General features: G+C 39.9%; 1 protein-coding gene across 1 annotated transcript; it reads right to left on the reverse strand.

The window, feature by feature from the left end:
• Positions 1 to 5: 5 nt before the first annotated feature.
• Positions 6 to 24,899, reverse strand: prpf6 (PRP6 pre-mRNA processing factor 6 homolog). The gene is made up of 21 exons (XM_084099224.1): positions 24,664 to 24,899; positions 23,834 to 23,996; positions 23,579 to 23,697; positions 23,417 to 23,495; positions 23,046 to 23,222; positions 21,336 to 21,476; positions 20,566 to 20,660; positions 20,329 to 20,485; positions 16,082 to 16,244; positions 14,002 to 14,120; positions 11,758 to 11,976; positions 11,368 to 11,490; positions 11,075 to 11,196; positions 10,739 to 10,877; positions 8,572 to 8,691; positions 6,861 to 7,037; positions 6,562 to 6,695; positions 2,670 to 2,761; positions 2,471 to 2,585; positions 2,202 to 2,328; positions 6 to 502 (listed from the first exon to the last, which is right to left on the reverse strand). Exons 1-21 carry the CDS (start codon positions 24,852 to 24,854, stop codon positions 350 to 352), a joined length of 2,925 nt encoding a protein of 974 aa, XP_083955350.1. The 5' UTR covers positions 24,855 to 24,899; the 3' UTR covers positions 6 to 349.
• Between the last annotated feature and the right edge of the window lie 1,142 nt (positions 24,900 to 26,041).

A 26,041-nucleotide genomic window follows, 5' to 3' on the forward strand; every position in this document is an offset into this window, starting at 1 on the left:
TGATATCTGAAACAGATCAGACTTCTTTTATTTTCTGATAATCAAGCAGCACATTTACACATACGCATAATGACAAGCAGAATAAGAGGGTATGACATTGTTCTGGCAATTAATGTTCAAAATGTACTCTCTATCAATCTCTGGGTGTGACTAGACTTTACATCACCCTGAACATAACAGCATGTGTAACGGAAACAGCCCTGAATCATCACTGTTCCAGAAAGACAAACACACTTAAAGTGGAAAAATAGGCATTAAAAATAAAATAAAAAATCCACAGACTCAAAAACAACATTATTTGCTAAACCAAACATGCTCAGATTTGTGTATCTGATATTAGTCCCACAGTTTAGAAGGTGTTTTTGATCTTTGCAGCCACGAGGACCAGGATCTCTCCGATGTTCTTCTGCCAGTTGAGAATGTGCTTGGATTCGGCACACCACAGCTCGCCGTGCCGCGGCTCTGCATTCTCACAGCGTTTCTTTACCTCCTGCTGTTGCTCCTGAGGGAGAGAACACCAGAGTAAGGAGATGAGATCTCACACAAGACCTGGATTCACCAGTCCAACTGATTGGACACGTCTCGGGTTACGACTGTAACCCTTGTTCCCTGAGAAGGGAGCAAGACACTGTGTCGGTAACGACACTTTGGGGAGCGCCCCTCAGTGTAACGTGTCTAAAGTACGTGTGGAACTAATCCAATCCTGATTGGTGTTGTGTCATGACGCAGTGTGTGACGGCATACACGGAAGCCACACAACAGAGTTAGCTTCTGCGATTGAAGCAAGCCGCTCCCAGGCAGGGGAGGCATGGCAAAGGGACGCAGCGTCTCATTTCCTTAACCTGAGACGTTCCCCTTCGAGGGAACTCGCACTGCGTCGGAAACGACAATTTGGGGAACGAATACGCATTATGCCACAACGAACCCAGTGTGAAGCTGTATCAGGCTCAACTTAGGATGAGAGGACTGCAGGTGAAGGTGCAGACTGTTGAACCTATTGAAGGTATGTGGGCTAGCCCAGACAGCCACATATCAGATCTCCTGAATGGGGGCCCCTGAGAGGAGGGCTCTAGAAGATGCCATGCTTCTTGTAGAATGAGCCCTCAAGGCCAAAGGTGAAGGTAAACCACGCACCTGATAGGCCAAAGCAATTGCCTGAACTATCAAGTTACTAATGGTCTGCTTAGAGGCGGGAAACTCTTTCCTGGGTGACCTGAAACACACCAACAACTGATCTGACTTCCTTCACTGAGACGACTTCCGAATGTCGATACTCAATGCACTGACAGGACAGAGCAGATGAAGTCTCTCTTCTTCCACCGCCACATGAGGTGGGGGATAAAAAGCCTGCAGAACCGTGGACCGTGCCATGCTAGAAGGGACCATTGGCACAGAGCCAGGTCTGGGATGCAAGATAGCTTTAACTCTTTAATAGCTTTAACGAGACACGTTGGAGAGATAGAAAGGGGGGATGTATTCTACTCTTTTGAGGGATGTAATAGCCAGGAGAAAAGCAACCTTGAGCGTTAGGTTCTTAGCGGAAGCTGACTCCAAGGGTTCGAAAGGGGCCATTGATAGCCCTTCCCAGGTCGGCATCCTGACACCCCCTCGAGGGCTGCATGGGCATGCTGTTCTCCCAAACAGTGCACACAAAGCTTGTGTGTGTCCCCACCCGTAATGCATCTCGAGCAGGGATGCACACCGCTTGAACTATTCTCCCGCCATTATTTTTCTTTTGAAACAAATGCTTTATGACAAACACCAAATAGATACTTCACACAACACAGAGCGCTTGATGAAGAGCGAAAGCTAACTCTGTTGTGTGGCGACATCCCTTTGTAGCTTCCGTCACACGCTATGTCATGACGCAACACCAATCAGGATTGGATTAGTTCCATACGTACTTCAGACGCGTTACACTGCCCAACGTGTCCTTACCGACACAGTGCGAGTTCCCTCAAAAGGGAGCAACAAGCAGCACAGCCTTCAAAATCTCTTCCGTTATGTTCCACAGAAGAAAGAAAGTTACAGGTACAGGTGTGGAACAGGTGAGTAAATGACGATATAATTTTTTATTTTTGCATGAACTATTTCTTTAAAAATGTAATTTACAATCATTGCATCACACACACACAAAAAGATCGGAGAATAAAACAGGTCCTGAAGAACACATTAATGTAATAATGTGACTGAATGCTTACTTCTGTCCCATGCTGAAGCTCAAACTTGTAGAAGAATCCCCAGGTGTCACCCAAGTCTGGTTCAATCTTTACCGTCCGCAGGAACCACTCTCTCGCCTTCGTTATCTTTCTCTCACTCCAGAACAATCTGCACACAGTGCACAAACACAGATATGGCATAAATGCAACTGAAAAGGTTAGCCTGTTCTTGTAGATAAAAGAAAAAAAAACCCAGGAGGAATGTGGGTGGGCAAACTGGAATTTAGGGTTCAGGAGAATTTTGGCCTTACTTGGCCACAGCCAGAAGTACGTGAGGATCATGTTCACACTTTTTCAGTGCGTCAACACTCTTGGTCTTGCGCTGAGGTCTGGCCTCCAAAAACACTGCTTCGGCCCAGAGGATACCTAACAGGAAGAAGTGAGTGTTGAGGTGTGATATTGTGCAGTGGCTCTTGAAGAATCTGTTCATGGGTGAAAGGCATGGCTTACCAGAGTTAGGACACTCCTGAAGGGCTTTGGCCATGAGTGTGTTGGCGATGTTTTTCAATCCCGCTCTGTATTCAAGTCGGACAGACTCCAGCCTAGAGAAATTGAGATGAAAATCACCTACTATTATTTTGGTGAGTCATACAACTATTAAGAAATTAAAATGAAACAACTGCATGTAGCCTTGAACAAAAAGTTCTGCCGTTTTTCGATGAGTCCTCATTGGATCCAAGTTCATGCCTCAGCTTATGAATATCAATTAGGTAACATAATATTCACCTATTAAGTTTGAAAACTGAAAGGCCAGGATTAGTAATTAGTTGCTGGGCAACTGTTAAACTGATGAATCCCGCTACAGCAAAGGCATTGCTTGTAAATATTAAATAGGTCCTGTGACTAGATGCTCATTGAATTTTAAGGCCCAGACACATTAATTAAAGATTGGTGTCAAATTGCGCCTGAATCAAAAGTTGCGTTTGAATACACTGCAAAGACTACAGTCAACGTCCAACTAGCCGTATGTTTTACACCAGCGTGAGAGGAAATAACTCTCCATACCAGCAGGTGACAGTAGTCTATTTTCGTAACTAAGCGCTTACGTTTTGAGCCTGTGAGAGATAAATAACTCTCCTTGCCAGCAGGTGACAGTAGTCTATATTCGTTACTCAGCGCTTACGTTTTGAGCCTGCGAGAGATAAATAACTCTCCTTGCCAGCAGGTGACAGTAGTCTATATTCGTAACGAAGCGCTTACGTTTTGAGCCTGTGAGAGATAAATAACTCTCCTTGCCAGCAGGTGACAGTAGTCTATATTCGTAACTAAGCGCTTACGTTTTGAGCCTGCGAGAGATAAATAACTCTCCTTGCCAGCAGGTGACAGTAGTCTATATTCGTTACTCAGCGCTTACGTTTTGAGCCTGCGAGAGATAAATAACTCTCCTTGCCAGCAGGTGACAGTAGTCTATATTCGTAACGAAGCGCTTACGTTTTGAGCCTGCGAGAGATAAATAACTCTCCTTGCCAGCAGGTGACAGTAGTCTATATTCGTTACTCAGCGCTTACGTTTTGAGCCTGCGAGAGATAAATAACTCTCCTTGCCAGCAGGTGACAGTAGTCTATATTCGTAACGAAGCGCTTACGTTTTGAGCCTGCGAGAGATAAATAACTCTCCTTGCCAGCAGGTGACAGTAGTCTATATTCGTAACTAAGCGCTTACGTTTTGAGCCTGTGAGAGATAAATAACTCTCCTTGCCAGCAGGTGACAGTAGTCTATATTCGTTACTCAGCGCTTACGTTTTGAGCCTGCGAGAGATAAATAACTCTCCTTGCCAGCAGGTGACAGTAGTCTATATTCGTTACTCAGCGCTTACGTTTTGAGCCTGCGAGAGATAAATAACTCTCCTTGCCAGCAGGTGACAGTAGTCTATATTCGTAACGAAGCGCTTACGTTTTGAGCCTGTGAGAGATAAATAACTCTCCTTGCCAGCAGGTGACAGTAGTCTATATTCGTAACGAAGCGCTTACGTTTTGAGCCTGTGAGAGATAAATAACTCTCCTTGCCAGCAGGTGACAGTAGTCTATATTCGTTACTCAGCGCTTACGTTTTGAGCCTGCGAGAGATAAATAACTCTCCTTGCCAGCAGGTGACAGTAGTCTATATTCGTTACTCAGCGCTTACGTTTTGAGCCTGCGAGAGATAAATAACTCTCCTTGCCAGCAGGTGACAGTAGTCTATATTCGTAACTAAGCGCTTACGTTTTGAGCCTGCGAGAGATAAATAACTCTCCTTGCCAGCAGGTGACAGTAGTCTATATTCGTTACTCAGCGCTTACGTTTTGAGCCTGCGAGAGATAAATAACTCTCCTTGCCAGCAGGTGACAGTAGTCTATATTCGTAACGAAGCGCTTACGTTTTGAGCCTGCGAGAGATAAATAACTCTCCTTGCCAGCAGGTGACAGTAGTCTATATTCGTAACTAAGCGCTTACGTTTTGAGCCTGTGAGAGATAAATAACTCTCCTTGCCAGCAGGTGACAGTAGTCTATATTCGTTACTCAGCGCTTACGTTTTGAGCCTGCGAGAGATAAATAACTCTCCTTGCCAGCAGGTGACAGTAGTCTATATTCGTAACTAAGCGCTTACGTTTTGAGCCTGCGAGAGATAAATAACTCTCCTTGCCAGCAGGTGGCAGTGGTCTAAATTCGTTATTCAGCGCTTACGTTTTGAGCCTGCGAGAGATAAATAACTCTCCTTGCCAGCAGGTGGCAGTAGTCTATATTCGTAACGAAGCGCTTACGTTTTGAGCCTGCGAGAGATAAATAACTCTCCTTGCCAGCAGGTGACAGTAGTCTATATTCGTAATTAAGCGCTTACGTTTTGAGCCTGCGAGAGATAAATAACTCTCCTTGCCAGCAGGTGACAGTAGTCTATATTCGTAATTAAGCGCTTACGTTTTGAGCCTGCGAGAGATAAATAACTCTCCTTGCCAGCAGGTGGCAGTGGTCTAAATTCGTTATTCAGCGCTTACGTTTTGAGCCTGCGAGAGATAAATAACTCTCCTTGCCAGCAGGTGGCAGTAGTCTATATTCGTAACGAAGCGCTTACGTTTTGAGCCTGCGAGAGATAAATAACTCTCCTTGCCAGCAGGTGGCAGTAGTCTATATTCGTAACGAAGCGCTTACGTTTTGAGCCTGCGAGAGATAAATAACTCTCCTTGCCAGCAGGTGGCAGTAGTCTATATTCGTTATTCAGCGCTTACGTTTTGAGCCTGCGAGAGATAAATAACTCTCCTTGCCAGCAGGTGGCAGTGGTCTAAATTCGTTATTCAGCGCTTACGTTTTGAGCCTGCGAGAGATAAATAACTCTCCTTGCCAGCAGGTGGCAGTAGTCTAAATTCGTAATTAAGCGCTTACGTTTTGAGCCTGCGAGAGATAAATAACTCTCCTTGCCAGCAGGTGGCAGTAGTCTATATTCATAACGAAGCGCTTACGTTTTGAGCCTGCGAGAGATAAATAACTCTCCTTGCCAGCAGGTGACAGTAGTCTATATTCGTAACGAAGCGCTTACGTTTTGAGCCTGCGAGAGATAAATAACTCTCCTTGCCAGCAGGTGGCAGTAGTCTAAATTCGTAATTAAGCGCTTACGTTTTGAGCCTGCGAGAGATAAATAACTCTCCTTGCCAGCAGGTGGCAGTAGTCTATATTCGTTATTCAGCGCTTACGTTTTGAGCCTGCGAGAGATAAATAACTCTCCTTGCCAGCAGGTGGCAGTAGTCTATATTCGTTATTCAGCGCTTACGTTTTGAGCCTGCGAGAGATAAATAACTCTCCTTGCCAGCAGGTGACAGTAGTCTATATTCGTTATTCAGCGCTACGGATATACAAAGCAGCAATTAATCATATTGATCAGTTGGTCATCACTTTTTTCATTCCAGACAACCATGTCATTTTGAAAATATTTGCATATTGGTTAATGCTCAGATGACAGATGAGATGAAGTAATTTGCTTGCCTTTGTCACTTGTGTTTTTCTTGAGCACTGATTCGCTACCTGAACAGCCAGTCAGTGACCTCTCTCACCAACGGGCTTCGCTGCTGACATGCTTACTCATATACAAAAGCAAGACAGGGGTCCAACTATTGCCAAAAAAACTGAGCTGACAAGACGCTCAACAATGGCCCGAAATTGCCCGACTGTTGGTTTGGTGTCACTCTGGCCATTATGTGGCAACGTCAGACCAACTGAAGTAATATTAATGAGCAGAGCCTTAGAAGAATATATAATTTTGCTACCTGCATATGAATTTAGTCAGTAACGAATCTGTAGACTCATTATTCCTTTTTTACATTTTGATATGGGCTTTATACTGAAGTGCAAGAACCTCTGGCGCGGTTTCTTACCAAAGCTCAGGGCTTTGTGGATTCTTGAGGCGTGCTTTCTCCAAGATGGCTCGAGCACGCGTGAGCTGCCCAACTCTCTCCTCCAGCCGAGACAGGAGGACCCATAATGACATGGAATGAGGGCACTTCTTCAGCTGAACGGATACATAAGAAGAACAATATGACAATGACACCTTTTTTTACACATTTTCACTGAAAAAACAAGTTTGTTCTTAATATTATTTGGACTTGGGTTTTGCATTACTTGAAAACCTTCACTCTAAAAGGTTAAATTATGGTAAAGCATCCCCAAAACGTACTCCCTGGTTGTAGGCCTCTCTTGCTTTGTCGATGCTCTCTGACTGTTCCTCGATCTGTCCTCTCATCATCCAGAGTTTGGGGAAATCCTCATAGTGCTTTAGGGCCTCTGTACACAACTCCTGTGCTGCTTCAATATTACCCAGCACCCACTCCAGCTTCACCGACTTCATAAACACCTACAAATAACACAGAAAGCAGTTATGACAACTCATATAATGCTTTTTAACAGTCTTTAAAGTCTCTCTGATGTAGGTGTCATTTTGAACATGACTTTTGAGGGTGTGTGAAACGCATAGTGTCTGTAAGTGTGAAAAAATAGCCAGGGAGATTTTCATAATGCCTTTCCCGTATGAAGCTCACATGGCTAGTTTCCATAGGTGCAGGAAATCATAAATTGCGGGTTGTTTGTTTTTTTTGATAACATTAGCACTTATGAGGAATCCTGCCAAGTGCTCGAGGTACATTTGATCCTTGGATATTTGTATAGATGCTGACACTCTTTACTGGAGCCAGAAGTTAAACAAGCCCAGGCAGGAGGCTATTCTAGCACCTTCTATTCTCTATTTCCTCCCAAAAATCCCACAGTACTTCTGTCACATCTGCTGTGAGCTGCTTACCAATCCACTTAATGAACTCATTTGACATAATCCCTAACCACATTTGTGTAGTTATCGTGTAAAAACAATACTGTGCAAAGTCACCAACACAGTGACACGCACACGTTCATAACTCTCCGACGCGGAGTCCATATTTTTCAAGTCCAAGTTGAAGTCATGTCTCAACGCTTAAATCTTTTATGGAAATTTCAAGCCAAGTCTAAAACAGCTTTTTATTTTTTATTTTTATGAGAGTGGGGTAAAATGAGTCAGTGGGTAAGCTGTGTCAGCCCCTTAATCTAGCAAACTGCATGTGATGATATATACCAAATTTTTATATATATATATATATATATATATATATATATATATATATATATATATATATATATATTCTCTAATGCTCATCAAGGCTGTTTATTTAAAAAAAAAACTATAATAATTATTTTTTTTAAAAACTATAATAATTATAATATATATATTATAATATATATATTATAATATATATATATATATATATATATATATATATATATATATATATATATATATATATATATATATATATATATAATTTTTTTCCTTCTATTTTAAGTTTAATTGAAATGTAAATCAGTCACACATTCGGCAAAGATTCAAATCAACCCTTTACATGATGCCTAACATGAGGCAAGGTATCACTGGTTCTTTTTAGGTATATTAAGTTGCTAGGTTAATATCTAGGTTTATTAAGTTTAACCTCATCTCGGCTGACATGTGCATGTGCTGCCTCACAGATTCACTTAAATTTAGCCTTTCCACCGCACCAACCCGTCATGGTACGCTTACAAAACAAGCAAAACAGAAAAATCTCTTTTCATTAGCCATGCCTTTGTAAATAGTCTTCCTGCTAGTGTCACATTCAAAACCCTGTTGCACAAGCACGTTTACAGGGTGACTCACCCTTCATCTACATCTCATCGCTTATCTCTTTAAATCAAAATAAAAGAGGAATCACAACAACTTGCAGAACCGAAACTGTGTGTTCCCGGCAGATGGGTGTCCCCAGCATGACACAGCAGCAGTTACATCTATCTGACACTCAGTGGGCTGGTCTGAACACTGGGCCGCTCACCCTGGCAGTGGGGGCGCTGCTTCGGGCCTTGGCCAGCAGCCTGCGTGCTCTCTCGTACTCGTTATTCTCCGATTCCAGCTTCACGGCAGCCAGCCAGATCTCTTCACTGTTGGGGTTAGCCTAACACAAAGAGAGTGACAGAAAGAGGAGGGATGAGTTTTTACTGGCCTTCATCCCAGTGAACACTTCAATGCTGCAAAAAGTGGAACGATTAGTTTCAGGAAATGAGTGTGCACTCAGAGGACTGATACGCAGTTAAGCTTTAGCTTTTTTTTTTTGTTGTTCTGCTTCTTTAATTTGAGGTTTTGTTAGGTTTAAGTGTTCTTTCAGTTATGACTAGACCAGTTATGACACTGAATCTGCAATGTTTTCCTCCCACGCTTTCCACACTGATTGTCAAACAATTTAAATAGTATCTTTTTAAAAAGAAAATAATACTTTCATTCAGCAAGGACACATTAAATTGATCAAAAGTGATGGTGCAGACATTTATAATGTTAGAATTTATTTAAATTTCAAATAAATGCTGTTCTTTTACACGTTATATTCATTAAAGAACAATGAAAATAAGTCAGTTTCCACAAAAATATTAAGCAGCATAATTGTTTTCATCATTGATAATAATAACAAATGTTTCTTGAGCATCAAATCATCATATTAGAATGATTTCTGAAGGATCATGTGACACTGAAGACTGGAGTAATGATTAGGGGTGCGCCAAAATATCGATATGGCGATATCTCGCGATATTTTCTCCCGCGATCGATTCTCGATGCGCTCTTGCCAAGTATCGATCTTAAAAGCCGTTAGGGCGGGCGTACACGGTGCGAGTTCGGACACTCGGGAGGTCGTGAGATATTGCACACGTTGCGAGTCAGTTTAACTGATAATCGCGTCAAAGCAGCTGGTACACGGCACGACTGTCCTGCATGAATTTTATCCCGAGCCGGCAGCAATCACGTGGGCTTTCGCGCTAAACCGTCATGTTGCGAATGGGAGAGAGAGAGAGAAAAGTGTGTGTGTGTGACAGTGACGACAGTGTATGCGCACGCTGTATGGTTGCTGCCACTGAGGTATAGCCCCATCGACGTGGTTGTGTATGATTTGGCAATAGGGGACAGCTGGTGAAAAAACATGTTTAAAAATTATCGGGAGGTCGGGAGGTGCTTGTAACGTGCTCGGCTCGGCTTGTAATTCCTCTCACACGCTGCAAGCCGCGCCCATGCGAGCATCACCGATCCCACTCGATTTCTCCCGAGTGAAAAAAATCATCTGCAGCAAAACAAAAATTGTGTCTGTGACTGTTTTGTTGCAACTGATAAGACACAAGTTGTTTTTGTTATTGTGTTTCATCCAAAAAAATAAATGGAGATTCATTTTCCTAATTAAAAAAAAAATCTTTTTATTTCTTAAAACATGATATATTGTGAGTTATTAATGATAATATATCGATTATCGCAGTATCGCCATATCGTGATATTATCGGTATTGTGAACAATGTATCGCGTATCATATCGTATCGTGAAGTACCCAGTGATTCCCAGCCCTAGTAATGATGCTGAAAATTCAGCTTTGATCACAGGAATAAATTACATTTTAAAATATGTTAAAATAGAAAACAGCTCTTTTAAATTGTAATATTATTTCACAAAATTACAGTTTTTACTATCGAATTCTCAAATGCTCACCAAGGCTGTTTATTAAAAAAAAATTATATAATAATTAGAAAATTATATATGTGTGTGTGTGTGTGTGTGTGTGTGTGTATGCATATATATATATACACACACACACACACACACACACACACACACATTTATGTATATATTTTATATATACATAAATAAACAGCCTTTGTGAGCATTAGAGAATGACATCAATTATTTTTTTTATATCTAATAATGGTCATATTTCTATTTATTTGTTGTCAATTAAAAATGTCTTTAAAATAAAATAAAATAAATAAAGACAGTTAAGTGTGAAGACAACAGTCACCACTATTCTTTACAAGTATTTAGTGAATTACTTTTGTACAAATAAGTGCATGTTGTGCAGTTGCTTCATGATTACAATGCTATGGTGTTAATTTATATATAATAAAAATAGAAACGCCTGCCACTAATTATGTAGTAATGGATCTTGAAGAGCCGACGGGGGCGGCACTTACCTGGAAAGCCAAAGCAAGGATACTTCTGGCTGCAGGAACATCTCCGGCCAACCATTTAGATTTAGCACCCATGAGCCATAACACCTCAGCCTTGGGACAGTGAGCAACGGCCCTCTGCAACAGAGCCTCCAACGACTCTCTGAGAGAAAGAGATTCAAATCAGTTTAAATCAAAGTCTAATGGACTAGAACAAATACAAGTGGGCAAACACAAATAGGCCTTGTTGTCTTCCTGTCTCCATAGTGCCTGTGTGCGAACGCCCGGACAGAACCAATGAATGCTGATTGAAATTCAGTTCAGCCAGTGAGACCTGAAGAGGAAGTGAGTATTTCTCACCGTGTACCGTTGTTCTTCTCAAAGTAAGCGGCCCTCAGCCAGACGCTCTTCTTGCTGGGGAAGACCTGGAGCGCATGAGCGTAGATGGCACGAGCACACTCTAGAGCCCCATGAGACACACACTACAGCAAAAACAACAGCCAATCAGCATCAGATATCACAGTAATCACATCACAAAAGACATTAAATCTTGTAATATAGCATCATAAATGATTGGAAACGGTTGTAATAAACAAATATGTGGTGCTGATTGAAAACAGAATGCGGGCGCGTGAAGGTGAGAGGATGTTTACACTGTCTGCGTCCTCCATCCATGTGTGTTTGCAGTCCTCCTCTTCAATGCCAATTCCAATCACAGCTCTGATCACAGCCTGACATGTGGCCACGCTGCCAGCCTTATCACACTCCTCTGCATCCTGAGACGGGATCACAAAACAGGCATCAGTTACAAATCAACAGCCTGATATTGCCTGCGTGCAGAAGCATCTGAATATTTTTCTCTGATTTGGCAAAACAGCTTAACTGAGAAATTTAACTCAATCCAGACTGGAATGTCTGTTGCATTTTTTATTTTTTATTTTTTTATTAAAATCCTCAGATAATAGCTTTCATTGAAAAATATACATGACAAGTAGTTAGTAAAGCCAGAGAACCTCTTAAACAGGAAATCTAGCTCATCAGACCTGAATCCATTGTTCACGGTTTATCTCCACGCCGTTGGCTCTCAGAGATGTGATGGCTCTGTCGATGATCTTCTCCACCATCTGTGTGTTGCCGTTGGCCTCCTCCAGCTTGGCAGCGGTGATCCAGATATGCCGGTCAGTGGGAATGTTTTCACGGGCCTTATTCAGAACGCGACGGGCATTCTCATAGGTTTCTAACCGGGCCAGAGCCAGCCAGAGCTACGGGAGACAAGGACAAGACTGTTAGAGCAATCTGATTTATGGCCCATAAACAGGTTTATGGGTTTTGGCTGATTAGGACCATTTGAGTATGTGTTGGTGTGTGTGTACTTGTATAATCATGTTTGTGAGGAACAGGGGCCAGTTGCATTAACATACAGTGAGGAAAATAAGTATTTGAACACCCTGCTATTTTGCACGTTCTCCCACTTAGAAATCATGGAGGGGTCTGAAATTGTCATCGTAGGTGCATGTCCACTGTGAGAGACATAATCTAAAAAAAAATAATCCAGAAATCACAATGTATGATTTTTAAACTATTTATTTGTATGATACAGCTGCAAATAAGTATTTGAACACCTGAGAAAATCAATGTTAATATTTGGTACAGTAGCCTTTGTTTGCAATTACAGAGGTCAAACGTTTCCTGTAGTTTTTCACCAGGTTTGCACACACTGCAGGAGGGATTTTGGCCCACTCCTCCACACAGATCTTCTCTAGATCAGTCAGGTTTCTGGGCTGTCGCTGAGAAACACGGAGTTTGAGCTCCCTCCAAAGATTCTCTATTGGGTTTAGGTCTGGAGACTGGCTAGGCCACGCCAGAACCTTGATATGCTTCTTACAGAGCCACTCCTTGGTTATCCTGGCTGTGTGCTTCGGGTCATTGTCATGTTGGAAGACCCAGCCTCGACCCATCTTCAATGCTCTAACTGAGGGAAGGAGGTTGTTCCCCAAAATCTCGCAATACATGGCCCCGGTCATCCTCTCCTTAATACAGTGCAGTCGCCCTGTCCCATGTGCAGAAAAACACCCCCAAAGCATGATGCTACCACCCCCATGCTTCACAGTAGGGATGGTGTTCTTGGGATGGTACTCATCATTCTTCTTCCTCCAAACACGTTTAGTGGAATTATGACCAAAAAGTTCTATTTTGGTCTCATCTGACCACATGACTTTCTCCCATGACTCCTCTGGATCATCCAATTGGTCATTGGCAAACTTAAGACGGGTCTTGACATGTGCTGGTTTAAGCAGGGGAACCTTCCGTGCCATGCATGATTTCAAACCATGACGTCTTAGTGTATTACCAACAGTAACCTTGGAAACGGTGGTCCCAGCTCTTTTCAGGTCATTGACCAGCTCCTCCCGTGTAGTTCTGGGCTGATTTCTCACCTTTCTTAGGATCATTGAGACCCCACGAGGTGAGATCTTGCATGGAGCCCCAGTCCGAGGGAGATTGACAGTCATGTTTAGCTTCTTCCATTTTCTAATGATTGCTCCAACAGTGGACCTTTTTTCACCAAGCTGCTTGGCAATTTCCCCGTAGCCCTTTCCAGCCTTGTGGAGGTGTACAATTTTGTCTCTAGTGTCTTTGGACAGCTCTTTGGTCTTGGCCATGTTAGTAGTTGGATTCTTACTGATTGTATGGGGTGGACAGGTGTCTTTATGCAGCTAACGACCTCAAACAGGTGCATCTAATTTAGGATAATAAATGGAGTGGAGGTGGACATTTTAAAGACAGACTAACAGGTCTTTGAGGGTCAGAATTCTAGCTGATAGACAGGTGTTCAAATACTTATTTGCAGCTGTATCATACAAATAAATAGTTAAAAAATCATTTCAGTGATTTCTGGATTTTTTTTTTTTTAGATTATGTCTCTCACAGTGGACATGCACCTACGATGACAATTTCAGACCCCTCCATGATTTCCAAGTGGGAGAACTTGCAAAATAGCAGGGTGTTCAAATACTTATTTTCCTTACTGTAGCTATTATTAACACATTTTGGATGGTCCTCACTTTCTGAGACCCCTTTAAAGGCCAGTTTGAGGGTCAAGACTTGGTTTTAGGGATAAGGTTATAATGAGGTTAAGGGAAGGTTTAGGGTAAGGGTTCAGGTTAGGCACTTAGTGGTGATGGGTAGGGTTGGGGTAAGGAGCTAGAGATTGCATTGTGTCAATGACTGTACTCACAAGGAAAGATGTACAAGAGTGTGTGTGTGTGTGTGTGTGTGTGTGTGTGTACCTCGACACTGGTAGGACAGCACTCGACTGCTCTGCTCAACATAATTCTTGCATCCTCTGGCTCCTCCAGCTCAACAGCGGTCTTCCACAAACGCACCGACTTCGACACGTTTTCCAGAGCTGTGGAGACATGCAGATATTAAACAAAAACAGTACATAGATATGATTTTTTTTATTAAACAAAAAGTGCAGCTAGTGCTAAGGTTTACCAATGAAGTCTCCTTCCACTTAATCTTTTCTTTATTTTCTTTTTTCTTCTCATGAAATAATTCATAAACATCATTTTTGGAAATCTCAACTGACCTTTCCCCTGTATGATATAATTTCCTGTTTTATTCACCAAAACCGTTTCACTGCTTTTCCCTCTAAGAAATAAAAATAACAAGTTGTGTGGACCACAATCTTTTACTTAATCGTCTTGAAACTTTTGGTATTTCTGGCACCGTTTTAAACTGATTTAGATCTTATTAGATCGGACGCAGACAGTTTGTTGCTTTAGGCGAATACAGGTCTGATAATGGACCAGTTTCTACTGGTATCCCTCAGGGCTCAATTTTAGGACCCTTACTTTTTAGTCTTTATTCCTGCTTGGCCAGCTTTTACAAACTCTAGGAGGTATTAAGTATAATTTTTGTATTGAACCTTCAGAATTTGGTTCTGTACCTGAGTATCAGAAAAAACTGAGGAATCTAGAAGTGATCTTTGATTCTTCATTGACATTTGTACACAATGTTGTAAAGACTTTTTCTTTTGAAAATTGCATCCCATGCTATGCCTTACAGCTGGAGAAAAGTAAAACATTTTTTTATTTTTTATCCTGCATTGAATATTGTAATACGCTACATACTGGGGTTTCTAAGTGTACTCTAAATAAGCTACAGTACGTTCAAAATTCTGCAGCTAGAATTTTAATTTCATTCTTTAAATGTAGATTTATTTCTTAATTGTGATATCAGGACTGTTCACTTTAACATGTTTGATTTTATGGCCCTAAAAAAAATATAAAAATTAATTTTAATTAAAAAATTAAAAACAATTTCATCATAGAAGAGATATATTCAGATCATTGTCTGTAATATGCATGAATTGAATTAATGCATTTTTAATAATGCATAAATGAGTAAACAGAGCTGACCAACAACATGAGCATAATACTATTTATATAGGCTTTTATATAGATATGGATCAGAAACACAAGAAATAAGGCAGTGAAATAAAAACAAATGTGTCAAGCTAAAATAAGCTTTTTAAATATTTGCCTTGAGAGCTTGCAGTGTTATAAAAACACAACGATGATGCACAAGATGCTGCAAACACAAATTGCGAGCACAATCGTCAAAGACATCTGTCTGGTGCATACAGAGAAAAACAACAGAAAAGCAATGTTTTGAAACAGCACTGACCTCTACCGTAACATCCTAACCTGTAAAATGTCCTTAAAAACTTATTTAAACAACGTTAGAGTTCAAATAATAAGTTGACAAAATTACTTATAAAATGTTATAACATAAATGTTATAAATTATATATGTTATATAATGGTCTGAACAAGAAAAAAGAAAACGGGGTGAATGGAAATGCAAATCCACTCTCTGACAGTAGGTGGTGTTTATGGAAAAGCAGAAATACAGCGGTTACCCCTGTAATTAAAGTATCCCATAACACCCTGGCACCTGCATGGGCAAGCAAAACCTCAGAAATTTTCTCCAGAAAGCACAAAATCTATTACTTTGCAAACACTATATAAACCACATCATGAATAATCATCAAACTGGAACTAAAATGACAGCGCATCGGATTTTCAAAGACACTAATTACTTCACTTAAAGCACATTACTTTACAGAGTTAACATGATAATCACGCTAGAGACATTGATGAAGTAGAACCGCCAGCCTGTTTAGAGATACCTTTTATTATAAGGGGGAGATTCAGGACGTTTTAACAAGCTGAGACTGATAGAGCTTTCAAACATAACTAACAATTCATCCGTCTCTGTCACACAGGTATGCAGGCAGAAAAAAAAAAAAAGGAGGCGACTGTGGAAAGAGAAAACTGAAGAGGAATAGAAGAGAGACACTGACCTTTCCTGAGCACTCGTTTCTTGGCCCTGATGTCCGTCTCTAGCTCAGCCGCTCTGATATAGATGCGCACAGACTGAGGGAGGTGACGCACCGCCTGGGCAACCACTGCCTTCGCCGTGTCTCCAGGCTGCAGCCGGGCGGCTTCTAGCCAAACATCCTCACTCTGAACAGACAACACACACAAACCACAGATTATACACATACATCCACACTCTATGAAGATAATACATACACAAACGCACTCTATATTAGCCCTTTCCAGCCATTGAAGGACATTTCCGGCTTTCCGTGTTTTCACTGTTATATGGTAGGGGGCTCTATAACACATCTTCTGAAAGAGTACTGAATCTCCAGGCGAAAAAGGAGCAGAAACAAGAGATAGAAGCATTGCTTATGCACATGTAAAATAATGCGATCATCAGACATTAAACAGCATATAAATCAAAACTGGCTGAAATGTCGACCCATGAAGAGGAAACGACTGTGAAGCTTTGGGGGTGTTGAGGGACTCCATCTATGTTTTGATCATCGTCCTGAATCTGAATCCAGACATACAGTAGTCTTTGAAAAAAATAGATTTTTCTCCGCTTTTCGTTCCAAATGATGTTTTGTATGAAACGTACCCACATGCAAGTGTTGATAAAAAATACAATGCATGAAGAATAAAATGGTAAAAAATAATAATAAAAAAGGCTTTTTTCTTTTGATGTATTGCATGTTCAGATATTCACTCAACAAAAAATTCTGGGGTCCAAGAAGGTTTCGTGAAAATTATCAAATGCTGGTGGTGACTTTGTAAAAAAAAATAAAAAAATAAAAACAGACAATCTCAGAACAGATAACATCCTCAGCAGGGCTCCGAAAAAAAAATAAAAAATGATGAGGGAGCCAAAAAATTACTAGTTTCCAAAATGCTCCCTAGAGATTCATAAAATAAAAGTAAGTTTAAAAAATATTTTGTTGAATTAAACCATTTCGTTGTTGTATTTAGTATACATTAGTTCCAATTTACAGGGATATTTGCCTCAATGGTCATTTTCTCACCCTCATGCCATTCTAAACCTGTATGAGTTTCTTTCTCCTGTTGAACACAAAAGATGATATTTTGAAGAATGTTGGCAACCAAACAGTTTGACTTTTCAAAATTGCATCCCATGCTGTGCCTTTAAGTTGCAGAAAAGTTAATTTAGTTTCCTCATGCATTTAGTAGCAGACTGGAGCCCTGCTCTGTACGAAGAATTCGGATAAAATGGCTCACACATAAATAGTTTCTGTCCACATAATTGGAAATCACCAAAATGGTTTGTTTACCAGCTTTCTTCAAAATATCTTGTGAAATATCCCTATTCGAGGGGCCATATTCTACTTTTTAATTATTATTTTTTATTATCAGCAACCCATTTATAGAGCTAATCAAGGTTTCTTGCACCCAAAACATCATAAAGGCCCCAACACACTTTGGCCAAATAAACACTGAAGTTTAACTCGGTTGTCAATTCCCCTTTTACTGCTTTATCCAGGTCTGTACACGCACACTTCAGTAATTTACAGAAATGACAACTGCATTGACTCCTGAAAAATGCAGATAGTGACAACCGCTATAACAAAAAAAATCTACACAGTGTGAGAACAGGCCTTTGTTAACCCCCTGGAGCAGTACGGATGACTTTGTATGATGGATGGATGCGTTTTTTTGGGCTTCAAAATCAAGAGCGCCATTCAATCCCATTATAAAGCTTGGAAGAGTCAGGATATTTTATAATATAACTCTGTGTTTGTCTGAAAGAAGATAGTCATATACACCTAGGATGGCTTGAGGGTGAGTAAATCATGGGATCATTTTCATATTTGGGTGAATTTTCCCTTTAAACTACAATCCCTGCAAGAGTGCGCTCATATTCAAAACATGACGCCTCTTAAAATTGCTAAACACAACAGGTCTTTTGTCACTGCAATATTACTTTGTTCCGAATTGCAGATACCAAAACACGTGAGATGCCAGAACGTTGCTATAGTTACCAACGGTGTCAATCATCACAGTTTCGGGAGTGAGTCACGTCCACACACATGGACGGATCATTTATGGGACTCAATCTTGCATTTAAACGCGGTTGTCACTCCTGAAACTTTACAGTGCGTACATGGCCTTTAAGAGAAATCAAAGAACGAACTTGTAATAGTTCACACGCACGTAAGGAGTAAATGAGGAGGAGCTGGAGAATGCTGGAGGAAGCTGGAGATGAGCACTCAAAATGAATCAGCTGCCAACAGCATGTTTGTTCATCACGGGCGTGTTTGACGACTGAACGTACTGATCGTGCCCAGAGATCTCGTCAAAGTGGGACAGCCAGGGTGTCACTGTTCTTTTGCTGAAATGTGAAGCTGAACTATTAACTTTGATTAATGAGCCTGCAGGAATTTCCCAACATATAAATGAAGCTGTGCACACACTGAGAGCAAAAGGGCCTGACACGGTTTCATTTCCAGGCCTTTCTCTCCGAGTCCAAAGTCAGCACCAGTAGACAAATTGAAGGCACAGCTTCCATAAACATGGCCTAATTCAGTTACCATGACATTTTTATGTTGTTCTTGAACCATATTTAACATTTTAGGAAGTGGATTTTGCAAGCTAAATCTATCGTAATAACAACCTGTCAACACTGTCAACATTCCTAAAGCTGTAAAACTTCAATGGCTCGCACACACACACACACACACCACCCCCTACAGGACACACAGAGTCAGGCTATCCTGTTTTACTTTAAAAGGATAGTTTAACCAAATACGAAAATTCGGTCATCAATTACTCAACCTGATGTCGTTTCGATGATCCTCTATCGAAAATTAAGATTGAAAAATTCTGACATTCTTCCACAGAAGTGATTCAATCATCTTTTAGGTGAATTATCCCTTTTATATTTTATTACCAGAGACCCATTTGTAAATTTAATCAAGTTTTCTAGCACCTAAATTATTATAAAGGCCTCTAAATACTTCATGCAAAATCGAAGAAATTAATTTCAAAGGCCCACTGAAGTGCCTTGGAACGCGCAGCTTTGTATGATGCGTTGACGAAACAGAAAGAAGCTAAGGCGGGACATATTGAATGGCTCCTCCCCCTTTTCAAATAGCCAATAGTGTTTAGTTTACCTCACAAACTGAATTCTTAACCAACGTAAAGTAGGAAAACAGAATAAAACTTGAGCGTTTGAGCAACCGAACTCGCATCTCTCACCCATGCTTCGTGACGCGTCAACGGTCGCTTTCGCCAGGTGGTATTTATGGCACAGGGGGCGGAGCTTTAGATTCTAGAGAGCATTTGATTGGACAGAATATGTGATGAGAAGCTGAAGTCCGCAGTGATGTCACACAAATCTGTGATCCATTTTAGCAGAAGTGAGAGACTAAGTTTTGAATGCTTATATCTCCTAAGTACGAATTTTGTCATTGTTTTCGAGCACACCAGCTTATTCATAACCTTAAGGCTAACATATTCATACTAAAAGCTAAAACACAAATTTTTATTTCAGGGGGCCTATTATTTAATAGGAAGGTGCGGCTCTTGAGGCTCTTCCTTCCTTGACTTTGAAATCTACTCAGGTTCATTGCTTCTGTTCAGTTTATTGAGGTCAGACGACCATGAATAAAAACTTGAATACATTGGAGAGCCGCTTTATTGTAGAGCTGCATGATTAATTGTTAAAAGATCGCAATCTCGACACCCTATGCCTATTAAACCTTTGACAAACGATCACAACAGAGAACATTCAGATCTGCAGTTCAGACGTTCAGAACAGTTGTTCTTTTCAACCACACAGTATTATTATTTATGCGTTGCAAAAATTCAAATTATAACAGAAGTACAGAGTTTATAGTTCGGCTATAAACCAGCATGTAGTATAGAGCTTGTGTGCGGTAGCGATCAAAGCCGAAAGTAACTTGACGCTTCAAATAACGATTGTATCGATTACATCGTTACACCAGTAGGTGGCGACAAGTGAGTGAATTAAATGTATTAATCACTGAATCATTCATTCAAGAGATTCACTTGAAAGTGTGTAGCACATATTTACATATCTAAACGTGGCTTTCAGCATCAGGATGTTCGCTAACAGTTTATCGCTGCAAAAGGTTTGTCCTAGTTCCTTTTACCCACAAGCAAAGAATGAAAAAGAACTTCGCCTTGAGTATATCAAGGCCTTAATTTAGCCGCACATGACTATTTCTTTCCTCCTCTTGTCTCTCACCTTCGGACACATCTCAGTGCCTTTCATGATCAGGTTTCTGGCCACCTGCAGCTTCCCGGTCACCTCTTCCAGACGGGCAGAAGCGATCCAGGCGGGGGGGTGGTGGGGGTTTGTTTCTCTCACTGACTTCAAGAGGAGACGGGCCTTCTTAATATCACTGCACACACACAGAATGACATTTACCAAATGCAATACAAACAGCCGAGATATGAGGGTCATGTGTAAAACACTAAGTACCTGATGTCTCCTCCGTGTGTGGGGATCATGGAGTTGAGATCGGTGAGATATCCTTTAGGATCGACAACCGTCTGACCGCTCACGGAGTCAGACACCTGGAGACACAAAGACATCGACTGTGTTTACATGTTCACCCATAAAGTCATTATTTACAATAACCAGAGTAAGGATGGTAACACTTTATTTTACAGTGTCTTTGTTACACGTTACTAAAGTAAATTATGCATAATTACATGCAACTAACCCTAAACCTACAGTAAGTACATGTAGTTAATTATAAATGAACAGTTACACTATAACACAGACAACTTATAAGTCACACGGATAAGTTTGCCGGTTCTTTGGTCTATGGCCTCAGTAATGTTTTTTTAGGGATGCACCTAAAAATGTGCTTTCAACCATTAATGCACTGCATTAGATTCATGTGCAACATTGTCAACATGAACTCAGTTTCTTCAGCAGCCCAAAAATGCGATGCCTTCTTTACCGCCGTTTTTATGAATCTGTGCATAACTACAGGAGCGTGACATGCCATTTGTGTAAGTCACAAGCAAGTTTACAACGATTATGGTTGCTACGACTATGAGCTAAATCACATCAATTTGCCTGAAGTATTTTGTTTACATAAGGTAACGTTTAATCAAAATACTCCCTAAATCTAATTATAATCGCATTATGAGGGTGCATGTAAATGTAGTCACTAAAGAAACTTTTGGCTTTCTTTAAGTCAAACTAATTAAGTATGGAATTAAAATGCTATGGTGCGTCACCTGACTGAGCCTCATGTCCATCAGTGTGTTCCTGGCCTGTCCGATCTTCCTCATGTCCAGCTCTCCAGCACCGGGTGTCATGCCTCCTGGGTAGGGCGTGTTCAAGCCCCCTGGGAAGGGTGTGTTCAGCCCACCAAATTGCTAAAAAAAGGAAGCATCTCAATTAGAAATTGAATTTTTGTTTTGTATTTTGCAATGAAACGGTCAAGGTCATTGAATCCTGTATCCCACACTGCAATGCATTGTGCTCTGGTTATATTCATATGCCTTATGAATGAGAGGTCATTTAATTTTCTCATACATAACACAAATTTGCATTCAGTGCACAATGTGGCAACATGCAGTAAGTCTGTCTCTAGTTTACTCCTAAAGTTTTCCTTAAAGGCCCCTCTGTGGTGAAAATCAAGTTTTTAATGTTGTTTATATGTCTATGTAGTGTTTTTAATATGCTTTAAGACAAACCATGTGCAAATTCGTAACTCAACACCAACACCGGAGTATTTTCTCCTTAAAACGGCAGTGAATCAAAGGTTTGAAATCACTGGTGTTTCTGACGTCACAAACTGCCTTGTAACCAATCAGGTTAACGTATGATCATCAACGAGAGGATCACTAATTTGCATATTCATAGAACCACGTACAGTACAGGTCAAAAGTTTGGAAACATTACTATTTTTAATGTTTTTGAAAGAAGTTTCTTCTGCTCATCAAGCCTGCATTTATTTGATCAAAAATACAGAAAAAAAATTAATATTGTGATATATTATAACAATGTAAAATAATTGGTTTTCAATTTATTATACTTTAAATGATCATTTATTTCTGTGATGCAAAGCTGAATTTTCAGGATCATTACTCCAGTCTATCACATGATTCATTATCAAAGATGGAAACAGTTCTGCTGCTTAATATTTTTTCATAACCTGTGATACTTTTTTAGGATACTTTGATGAATAAAAAGTAAAAAAAAAAAAAAAAAAAAAAAAAGCAAATGTTTTAAAAATAGAAATCTTTTGTAACAACAATATACACTACTGGTCAGTAATTTGGGGTCAGTAATTTATTTATTTTTCTTTATTTTTTTTAAATAAATCAATACTTTTATTCAGCAAGGATGTGTTAAATTGATAAAAAGTGATAGTAAAGAAGATTTATATTATTAGAAAATATTTTTTTATTTTGAATAAATGCAGTTCTTTTTAACCTTTTATTCATCAAATATATTAGGCAGCAGAACTGTTTCCAACACTCATAATGAATCAGAATATTAGAATGATTTCTAAAGGATCATGTAATAGACTGGATGTCACATGTGACACTGAAGACACAAGAGTGATGATGCTGAAAATTCAGCTTTGCATCACAGGAATAAATTATTTTTTAAAGTATATTCAAATAGAAAACTATTATTTTAAGTTGCAATAATATTTCACAATATTACTGTTTTTTTTCTGTATTTTTGATCAAATAAACGCAGCATTAGAGACTTCTTTCAAAAATATAAAAAAATCGTAATGTTTCCAAACTTTTGACCTGTACTGTATACCAAATGAGGCAAGGTGTAGAGTTACATTCAAACTATTTTAAGGTATGAAGATTTTTTTTTTTCCCTGAGGAAAAAAAAAATTTAAATATGGGTTTTAAGGGATATAATTATTGACTACAGGGGGACTTTAAAGACAATGTGTCCAGTGTCGTAACGTTACTCACCCCTTGCAGTGGGTCAACAGAGGTGTGGTTCTCTCCGGTCTGGAGGTGCTTGGCAAAGAAGCTGTCTGGCACAGGCGTGAGCTTCTCATAGCGGGGATTCCTCTGACGTTTGTTCCTGGCATCACCCACCTCAGGAATACTCAACCATTCATCCTCTGTGACCTCAGAGAGCTTCCTCTGGAAGTCACAGACAATGCAACAGGGTTATCGTTGACAGCTACACTATGGTGCAAAAGTGGATTTTTTTTTAAATGTTTTTGAAACAAGGCTGCTTTTTTGTGGAAAAAAAAAAATACAGCAAAAACTGTGAAATAATCAAATATACATAATCATAATTCAGCAGCTCAATAACAACCACGTTCCACACAAACCTTCAGATCTGAGAACTGTTGCTGAATCTTGGGCCGCTCCATACGGTATTTCTCAATCTCGTCTTTCTCTCGCAGCTCCCTGCAGATACAGCAATAAAATGAGCCAAGAGATGCTACTCAAAAACCAACAAGCGTTGATGAGAGAAGAAAGTCCACACTCACCGTCTTTCCTTGCGCCTCTCATCCATCCGTTTATCCAGCGCGGCGTAGATGGCGTCGGCCTCCTCGTCGTCCTTCTCATACGGCCCACTGGAGAACAGACTGCCTGCATAGCCGTTGAACTAGAGGAAACAGAACAACACATCTTACAAAGCCACTAATAAATAAACATAATTTTGTATATTTATTAAGTTGCATTTTTGCATGCAATCCCATCTTGCACATCAAGTCAACATGACTCCCTTCAGAATGATGTACCTCATCATAGTTAGTGTCGTTCAGATCCTCTTCATCATCCTCCTGGTTCTTCTTCATCTGATCGCCCACCGTCCTCTTCCCAGGGGGTGCGTGCCGATCGTCCACCGGGTCATTGGCATCACGAGCGGGACCAATGTCAGACCGCGTTGTGAAACCCGTGGCACTGCAGAGCACAATGCATTACAACAGCCGTTTTCAAACTGGGGTTCACAGAAAAATGTTAAAAAGTTCAGAAAAATTATTAAAACCAAATTATATATATATATATGAAGAGTTCAGATGCAAAAGCCTCTAAGTGCCATCTGAAATTTTCTTCTAGAATGATCATTTTTATAAAGCTTGTATATTTAAGTTAAGTAATTTCACTTAAATGACAATTAATAGGTAATTTGCATTGCCATTTAAGTGAAATTATTGAACTTAAATAAACAAGCTTGATAAAAATGATTATTCTAGAAGAAAATTTCAGATGGCACTTAGAGGCTTTTGCATCTGAACTCGTCATTATATATATATATATATATATATATATATATATATATATATATATATATATATATATATATAATTTATCCCTAGTAATCACAGAGTAACACAAAACAAAACATAAACATTACAACATAACATTAAAACAACATCAAAACGACTTTAACAGTTACATATTAACCAAACATTATAATACACAAAACAGCATAGCCTAAAGTTCATAACTTTATATAACTTAGGTGTCTAATATAAATGTAAAAAAACAGCCAGTGTTATTCAGTCAAATGAGTAACGTTGACTACACTGAGATCAGACTGAGGAGATTATTTGCACGGGTGTCTCACCCTCTGCCCAGACCGGGCACGTAACCCAGCGGCGCAGGCATGCCGAGGAACGGCTTCTTCTTCTTGTTCAAGCCCCCCATGAGCGGAGACGCGAGCGGCATCGCAGGAGCTCCATTCGCGGCGCCTCCGGCTCCTCCGGCCGGGGTTTTGCTCCCAGGTTTCGCAGGTTGCTTCGCTGTGGCGCTCGCCATCGTTGCGCTACCGACAACACGCTTCACTTCCGGAACAACAACAGTCGCGTTTCCGGTGACGTTAAGTGTGTTTTTAACGTGTGATTTTAGTGTCACTATCGCCACCATAAGACGGGCGGTGTGAAGTAGCTTGACCTAAATTCACCTGTTTTTGGATTACAGTACATGTTTCCAAAATAAATTAAATAAGTTGATATGAGACGAAAAATAAAAATAAAAACCTAAACATATTAGGCTATGACCTCAACCTTCCCTTCATGTGTCTGATTTATAATTTATATAATATGATCAAATAATCATCTTTGAAAAGATAAATTGAAAATCATATTGTTAGGTTTGTTGAATTTGATTTGAAGTTTTATTTTATGCATCTATCCTTTTGATTTGAAATTATGATTATGACTAAATTAGCTATCCTGATCTTTACACATTTATTTGATTGAGTTAGTTCTTTCAACAGAAAAATAGACCTTGGATTAAAATTATACAACTATATTAATAAAGCTTTGTGTCACTTAATGTTTATTGTCAGCTTACTTATGAGATCAACAGTGTGAGTGTCATCTACAGAGGGCAGCAGAGGCTTGATTTATATTTCAGAATAGCACTTAAAGGTGAAGAGTTTGTATTTTAGTACTATAATACTTACTTACTATAATACTTACTTTTATTCCAGCTTAATATGCAGAGACAATTATAAGTAAATCGTTTGTAGTATCCCCTGAAAAGTGTAAACACTGTGGCTCTGTCCCACTCCCTGCCCATTGCAGAAACATCGGCTCAACCAAAGGAGTGAGTTTGGGGCGGGACTTTCTGTTGTTTGTCTGACCAATGGAAGACAATGGGAGAGTTTGGAAACCTGCAATTCTGTTTCACATGTTAAAAAAAGTTTTGTTAAACTTATGTTAAAGAAAAGTTATTTTCAAGTCACCATAAAATCAAAATTGACAATTTTTATTTTTTATGGAATATTGCAGTATTTATTATAAATGATTAATCAGTGTACATAATACTGTTTTAAATTCATGTTGAATCAAAATAACTTCCCCTCCCTCTTGCAGCGACATCTCTTCTCTTCTCTGGTGATGTGTTTACTGGCGTGAGGGCGGGGCAACCTGTCACTCACAGGAGATCCACCAATAGCAAACCACAACCATCCAATCAATTCCCCATCGACAAAATCAAGC

Source organism: Abramis brama, assembly GCF_963993115.1.
Source record: "Abramis brama genome assembly, chromosome: 22".
In the NCBI taxonomy this organism is placed as follows: Eukaryota; Metazoa; Chordata; class Actinopteri; order Cypriniformes; family Leuciscidae; genus Abramis; species Abramis brama.